Source organism: Ixodes scapularis, unplaced genomic scaffold, assembly GCF_016920785.2.
Source record: "Ixodes scapularis isolate PalLabHiFi unplaced genomic scaffold, ASM1692078v2 PGA_scaffold4__175_contigs__length_147842914, whole genome shotgun sequence".
Lineage (NCBI taxonomy): Eukaryota > Metazoa > Arthropoda > Arachnida > Ixodida > Ixodidae > Ixodes > Ixodes scapularis.
Genome location: NW_024609879.1, coordinates 94,090,397 through 94,098,581, shown reverse-complemented (window position 1 = coordinate 94,098,581; position 8,185 = coordinate 94,090,397). Strand labels below are relative to the sequence as shown.

At 41.2% G+C, this 8,185-nt stretch overlaps 1 protein-coding gene across 1 annotated transcript in view; it reads left to right on the top strand.

Moving 5' to 3' along the window:
- The first annotated feature begins 240 nt into the window (after positions 1 to 240).
- Positions 241 to 8,185, top strand: part of LOC115319833 (venom metalloproteinase antarease-like TtrivMP_A) — a 60,990-nt gene continuing 53,045 nt past the window's right edge. Inside the window, exons 1-2 of the mRNA XM_040209776.1 lie at positions 241 to 327; positions 5,511 to 5,683. Of these exons, the coding sequence (XP_040065710.1) occupies positions 267 to 327; positions 5,511 to 5,683 (234 nt within the window). The 5' untranslated portion in view covers positions 241 to 266. The remainder of the gene's footprint in view (positions 328 to 5,510; positions 5,684 to 8,185) is intronic.

Genomic DNA, 8,185 nt, shown 5'->3' with positions numbered 1-8,185 from the left:
GACACAACCGGGAACGGCTAGAGCTTGTCAGCAAAAAAATACGCAGTGTTTTTCTATAAAACAAAAGTTGATATACACACTGTGAAAGTTCAGTCACCTTTTGAGCTCAATGAATACTCCTGAGAACATGTCATCGCCATATGTTTGTTTTAACTTCAAACTTTCCGAGAAATAAAAGTCCGCTACGTCTTTTCATATCATTTTAGAAGGGTGAAGAACATTTATCCGTAAAAAGGACGAATCTATTCGGCTTCCTTTGCAACAGTATGCTTCTCATCTTCAAGTGCGCATATTTCTCGGGAATTCTCCTGCGTGTCGTCCATTCAGGTGAGCCGTATAATAGAGGCCTATACCACAGTTGTTTATCAGACGCTACGTGCGAGCTAATACTTTGCGCTAGCTCACACGTAGCTTGAACTGCCTGATGTGTGGGGATATTAATACGTGAATATAAACCAGAAACTCTGGCGCCTGTTGAAGTGAAATTTGACAGAAAGCTAGAAAAAACATCTTAATATATATGTCGGCGACTCCAGGCTTCGGCAAAGAGCTCTTGACCAGACGATAGCGTCCTTAATGTTTACAATCTCTTGGTCAGTACCGAATTATATGGTCATGACAGGATGAAAAAGGGAGGACGTGTCTTTCGGATGATCGGTCACCAGCACGCTCTCGCAGTGTTGCCTTCAGCCGTGGTTTGGATGATGAGTGTACACGCTGAGAGTTCACAAGACGCCGACGCGCTATCGAAGATAGGATGTTCGCATTGCAGGCGGCGCCACTGAAGGTTCTCCCTTAAGGGTGGTCAAATTGCCTATTTATTATGCAAAATACAGTCTGTAAGCATCAGTCAGTTCATGTTAACCACGACACCCGTGGATCGATTGCCGCCTGCAAAGATCGTTCTTTAACTAACTCGTTGCCATGCGGTATTCGAAGCACAGATCACGTGGTGACTTTCGTTAGAATTTTTTTGCAGACTGTCTTTGCGGATCCCGTATAAACAGTGTGACCCCGGCGTTAAGTTTACATTCCGTCAGCAATTATACCAGGAACGCCGAAACAAATTTTGAAGGAAGAGCGTGGCGTCCGTTAATGTATCATTGCTGCCTCGAGGCCCTTCCCAGGCACGAGCAGCTACGACTACATCTATAACCACGTAAAAATGATCGGGACGTGTAAAAATCCCTAAACGTTTCAAGCGTCTGTGCGTAATCGCCATGTCGCGGACGAGCCACCCGCGTTGAAGGGACCCTGACAGGATACTCATGCAGTCCGATGTTTTTATTTCAACATAACCTATGAAGACTCAACTACCCAGCACAACATTTGCGGTTGGAAATTCATATTTTTTTTTCGCTCGAAAACAGTCGGTCGAGAATTGGCAGGTCTCAGGCGGGCTCACTTTTTTTTTTTTTTCCCACGGCCACGTGCCGCTGAAACTGACGCCTCCCAAATATATTCAGAGTCATGGGTTATCTAAGGCACACACTCAAAAATAGAAAAAATATGAACCCCATTGCATGTGGCTTCTTAGAAACTAAATACGTTGATCAAAAATTTGTTGCACATACCACACGAAGTAGATGCACACGTCATTCTCAATATTTTCACGAATGACGATCAATGAGGCGACGATTGACTGAAAAAAACTAAACGTTTACTGGGGCGAACTTGTTCCCAAACAAAATATAAAAAGGCTAGCGTTGCAGGCGTCGATGTCTGCGTAATATCAGGATCGAGCGCTGGGGCGAGACTGACTCCACAAGGTCCCACGCGGATCCTTTTCTGTAGTCAGCATCTCGACAATCCGGCCCAAAAGGTTTGAGCGTCCAGCGTGTGGGTTGAGAATGAACAGGCACTTTCGAGAACAAGAACGAAGGACTAAATGACAAAAGTTACGTCCGGAGTAAGTAACTGAAAGTAACTGAGTAAGTAACTAAGTGAAAAGAAGCAAACACCTAAATGAGATATTGTATTAGCGAGTGTTTCGCGCTCAGCTTCCTTCAGAGGTTAAACTGGACAGTTTAATACTTTAGAGCCATGTTTCAGCAGGAAAGAAACCCAGCCGTCGGATGGCCAAAACAATTGCTTTTCGTGTCGGGCTCGTGAAAATATTAGGCTCTGGCGGTAATCAGCCATCTGCGTTAAGTCCTTATTTTGAACCCGTTTTGTGCACGTTCCACACAATGAAAAACATGGCGAAAGAGCCCAAGTACGCGCCCATTCTCCACACACCGCAATTTACTTCTCCCCAATAAAGTACGTAAGGTCATCCATTCTCAACAGACGCGCACGCGAACTAAGCCACTGAAGTCAGCTACAGCGGCGCCGTCTTCGGAATGACGTCTGCTACTAACGCGGGATCGTAAACTTCGGCTCCAAGATATCTGCTACCAAATAGACCGCGCTGCCCACAGTAACCACTTGCTTCGCTCGGGGCAACTTCAATATAGTCTCACAACCAAGCGTGCAACAAGCCTTGTGGTAAATGCCAAGGATTCGCCAGGCGACTGGTTTTCGCTCTCGGCGTTTACCTCTGCAACGGCGCTTCCGACTTTGGCTAGCGTGTTGCCGCATTCACGTTGATACTGGAAGATAGCGTCTGCCGTTGGCTGACTTCGTACGCTGTGTTCGCGTGCTTTTCCGTTGCAGTGGTGGCGGTTACTATATCAAACTGACTTCATCCTGCAGAAGAGACAGCGGGGTGACGAGATCACGTGCGTACTATGACCCTTTCGCATTGCTTTTCAATGAGCGAAAGGAACGTGAAAAAAACGAGTTCGAAATAAGAACTTAGCGCGGATGGCTGATTTTTTCTCAGCGTCTAAAAATTTTGATAAGCCTTACAAGAGAAGTATGTTTTTGGCTCACAATTTATATGAGGCTCCTTGTATACTGCAACATGTCGGTAAACAATCGATGTACCTAAAAATTAATACTTAATTCTACAGACAAATATTCTCACAGAGCCGATGTACCGTAAGCAAAGAAGCACATGTGTTCACAATTAATTGGAATAAAACAGCCAAGAAACCAAGACGGATATCCCGAAACAACTTATATTTACGAGAATTCTACAAAATAAAACCGTGTTCTGATGCGACAGTTATGGAGTTTCGTTAATAAACACGCACCCTAATTAAAATAACAAAAAGTATAATATTGAATTCTAGTCAATTAGTAAATTGGCGGCTACGATTAATCTGCCTAGGAGCCTAACCTATAGGTACAAAAATGGGCTTTACTTAACTGGCTTATCCCTCGTAGTTCTCTTTTCTCATAGTAAAATTTAGTTTTTATCCCCCGGTATGTAAAACAATGAAGAAAAAATCATATATAACATGTCTGTGTTCTTTGAAATATTGCCTACGTTTCCTTTCAAACACGCAATAGTGTTTTGGATAAATTAGAAAAGCACTAAGGTGCGCGTGCGCGAGTGTTGTACGACGCACTGCGTGTGCTGCATTCTGTAGCAGTAAAAACTGTTCAAATACAAAGACCCAAAACCAAATCGCGCTGGACACTCAGGATCATAGGCCTTTACTTCGGTTATTTACTTCAAATCTTCTATGCAGATAGGGGGATCGCGAGCAGCGCGTGTACTTGTGCTCCCAGCATTCTCCTTGGTGCCTGGGTAATTTATTGCTATATTACCCAAGCATCAAGCAGAATGCCGGGATTGGTGTTCCACGCGCCGCACGTGCTGGCCTTGGCAATAGTAACGTTTCTAAAGCAAATACCTAAAACAAACGGCATCTTGCACGCGCGCTCGTCAACACTTTATTTTAGCTATTTATTTTCGAATCCTTTATACGGGGAAGGCGTGCGCGTGTGGTGCGTGGAACACCAATCCCTGCATTCTCTTTGATGCTTGGGAGATGTAGCAAATGATCTCTTGGTACACAATCTCAAGAGGTCGGCGCGATCGGAAAACGTCGGGTATGGTGGGAACGAGAGTAGCGCAGTTGCTCGCCTGCCTTCACCCACTCGCATGTGTTGCCTTTCTCCGTCGTTTGATTTCGGAACACGGAGATTGCGCTGAGTGTTTTGCAAACATATATTTTAATCAAATGTGCTCCCGCTTACTTTTTTTTTTCAAGAATCTACGGTGGTAGAAAATGTTGAAATAGATTTTGTCGTAACGGCCCTATATCTCTCGAATCCTGAGGAAATACGTGTTTTGTGTACAAAAAACCGTAACTAGTTAATATTGGCCCTAATCTGAGACTGCGTAATTTACTATATACTGCAGAACACACAGGGTACACGTTAGCCGCTTCGCAATACATTATTCGGCATAAAACAAGTTAATGCGTCATGATAAGCCGGTCGTAAGCAGAGCTTCACCTCCCACTTTACGAGAACAGAATCAATTGACAATATCTCTAAACTATGTTCCAGTCACTTTACTTTAACAGTCAGGCAGGATAGGAAGTTTAGATGCGCATAGATCCTTATTTGTATAAAGGATTTACCTGGAAACACCAATATTACTTTTTAAGGGTAACACAAGATATATACGGGTTACATATGTCTTCTGTAATTATTTAAATATTATTAGACTAATAAAAGACTAACTCCGCTAGTAATTTCGTGAACCTTATTTCTAGTGAAATGCTCCACTATTTCAATGTAAAATATTTAGCGGTGTGCTTAAAAATTGATTTAAAACGTAAATATTATCAAGAATTTTATAGCTTTTAATGACATTAACTTTACTGTCCATTTTTGTCTGATAGCTGTTTACTATCATTATGTCACATATTGGTGATATTCGTTTATAAGTGATGTTAAGGCATGTATATAGTATAATAGCAACCTTTTAGAACTGACTTCTGCGCGAGAAAGGTATAAAATTACTCTTATTACTTTATACAATATTTTTTTTTACAAATTATGTGTTTACTATAAACTCACTTTATTTCACTTCATAACTCGATTCGCCTTATTTTTAAACTGCCTAATACCATAACAATAATAGTAAACATTTTAAGTCATTCCAAAAGTTCCGGTTAGGAAACATAATAATAATAATCATTTTTATTTTCATGTTTTCAAGCATCACTAAGCATAATAAGTGGATCTTAACCGCAGCAATGAAGAGAACAAAAACACGTACAAGCAGAAAGAAAAGCACGGTCATAACCATGCACACAATAGTGGCTAGATCGTTCGTCGAAGAGTGTTCGTAACAGAAGAAATATCTATTACAGATGATTAGTCTAGATTGTTGTACTAGTGTTGCATTCTTGTAATTGGCGACGTATATCGTACAAAACAAGAGCCTCAAGGGGTGTCCATTTTGTCACAAAAATATTGGAACGATATTAGCAGAATTAAGTAATATCTGAAAATCGAATAGCACTAGTGCTATTGATACGATATACCAGTTTTATATTTCTTAGTGCTTCGTGAATCCTGTTCTAAAATGGACACAATGAGACAAGCATCTGTAAGCGACATAATAAGAAATAATAATGGGGGATTACATTTTATTCCCAAAACAGCCCCTTCTACCGAATATGTAGTTTATCCAAGGCTTCTTGACGAAAGAGGACTGGACGTTGAGAGGATACTGTACATTCAAGATGACATAGTTCTTAGGTTGCAAAAGAACACAGTACTCGGCGAAAGGTTCACATTTAGCGAGACCGTGAATGGAACACGAGAGGACACAATTGTAAGTACACTCTTGTATGTAGTCATTACGGTAAATATGGGTTTATTGTTCATATGAAATCTTTTTTTTTCTTTGTATTAATTATGTCCACATAGCTGTTAGAGCTGGATTGGTCGTCATGTGGGCGGAGTAGCCTGCTGACATTTTTAAAAACGAGAGTAACTTATGAAAAATGAATCGCGTGCAGGACAAAGAGCGACACGGACAAAACTTCACTAGCGGCATACTCTCATCTCCATGTTTAATCCAGTCACAAAAAATACTAATGGTACTTTTATTTTTGCAGTCGTTTTGATACGGCCACTAATTATATTCCAGCTTTATAAATATATATCTAGCCATAGTTATGTTTTTATCAATGCTGCTATTTATATTAGTTTTATACTACTTGCGTTTTATAGATTATTTTATATACAGGATTTCCCGATAACATACACCAAACTTAAGAAGAAAAGAAAAACAGTACGCATCGCAGGAGTGGAAACAACTGTGGGCTTTTGGCGAGTGCCTCACGAAAGTGCAGCAAATTTTTAGTGCGTCTAGGTGTTTAATAAAATAAGACTCACTAGCTACATTTATAATAATTTGTATGGAAAATTCAATAGCGCAGTGAGAGGCAGCCAATTAAAGTGTTTAAAATGCGATACGCTTTGAGGGCCTTTTCTTCAGCCTAAAGAAAAAAAGTACGCGAAATGTGGAAATGTACGAAGTGACAACGCATATGCGCGCTGCATCTGCAGCGCTTTCAAAAGTGCCCTGAAGGAACGAAGTCCTCCTTATCGCTGGTGCCGCTTTCCGACACAAGGCGTTTTGTCGGTGTGGGCCCCGAAGATAGGCGTGAGCTCCTACTGCCGCAAAGCCGTGTCTCGTGCAGCGAGCCAGTGGCTGGGTTTACATGAATGCGATCGGAGCACATCAAACCGGGCAGGGACAAATCACAAGCACCCTTTCTCTCCATTTCTTCCACATCCACCCATCTACCCCCAATTAAAATAGTCAAATCTCAATTCCATACGCTACGGCGCATACATGTAAACCCAGCCAATGATAAGGTGAACATCATTCTTTCAGATCAGAGAGCTCTACAAGCACGACGCGAGGCCGAATTATCACTGGTCCTTTTTTTTATATTTCGCGGGCTTTCTTTTGAGGCTAAACAAAGAAGCGCGCAAAGAATATCAGGTAGCAAACACCTTAATTGGGTGCTTCTCAAAGCGCTCTACAAATTTTCAATCACACCTCGGCCTTAAACGAATAATTAAAAACTTATATATTTAATTTTAAATAATAAGAAAACTAGGCTCACTAAGAAAAAACTTGTGCACTTTTATAAACCATTTAATTGTCAAGAACGTACAACTGGTTTTACTCCCGGAAAGTGCTCAGCCTTTTTCAAGGTTTAGTACATATTGTCTGACCGTGTGTTTTATACGATTGTTTTTAAGCTGTGAATGCTACGCTAATACGGCTTGTGCAGATGAGATATACAACCAGGGGGGCATACTATAAGAGATCATTGTCACTAAAAGCAAAACAATTATCTAAAATGGGGTCGTTAAGTTTTTTTAATTATTGAAAATAAGCATATGGTTCCCCGAGAAACTTGCTGAGCGCCATCGAAAGCCATAAATCAGTCATTTCTAGAAATGCAGGGAGTTTATGAGCAAAGAAAAACGTGTTTTACTGCCTGAGTAGATAAACTATGCATCGTAGAAAGCTCAAACTCCAGAAAACATGGGATATAACCAGAAAGTCTGAAAATATGTTGTTACCTGGATCAAATGAGATAGTTGAGAAAAAAACACAATTTCTTAATGAGCCGACGTGCACCTAAGCCTAATATTGTCAAAACACAACTCGGCATTGTAGACGCTTGTGGGATTTATATCAGCGTAAAACCCGTGTCCGCAAGAAAGAGGACATTATTTTCTTTCTTGCAGACAATTTTGTATCACTGAAATATATGCAACAGCTTGGTGTCCAAAATGTCATATTCTCATGGAAAAAATGTCTTTGTCACTTATCGTTTGATCCAGGTATTACGTCATGTTCTTCATCCAACTTTCACGTTCTAAAGCAACCGCTAGCGTTACATTCTGGCGAAGTTTGAAATTTCGGCGACGCATAGTTTATCTACTCAGGCTGAAAAACACTGTTTTCTCTCCACGAAAAGTTCCTGTGCCTTGAGCGCGTGGTAAGCGCAGACGTGCGTTAAATTTTCCGCTCGCCTAAGAGGCACAAGGCTGGCGGTGAGTAAACGCGGATGCATATAGGAAACGAAGAAACCTCGCGTGCGCGTTACGTTACCGGTACCCTTGCTCCTCCAGCACGACTTGTAAATTTGGCGCCCCACCGTCCTTCCCACGTGCTCCAGGGCGTTCTAAAATCGACTGCTTTTGTGTGTTTTTCAAAAATGCTCGACGAGTTTCTAATTGGAAACATATGCACGTTTTCACTAATGTTAATTCACATATTTTAGTTAATTAGCGGCATTATCCTGAC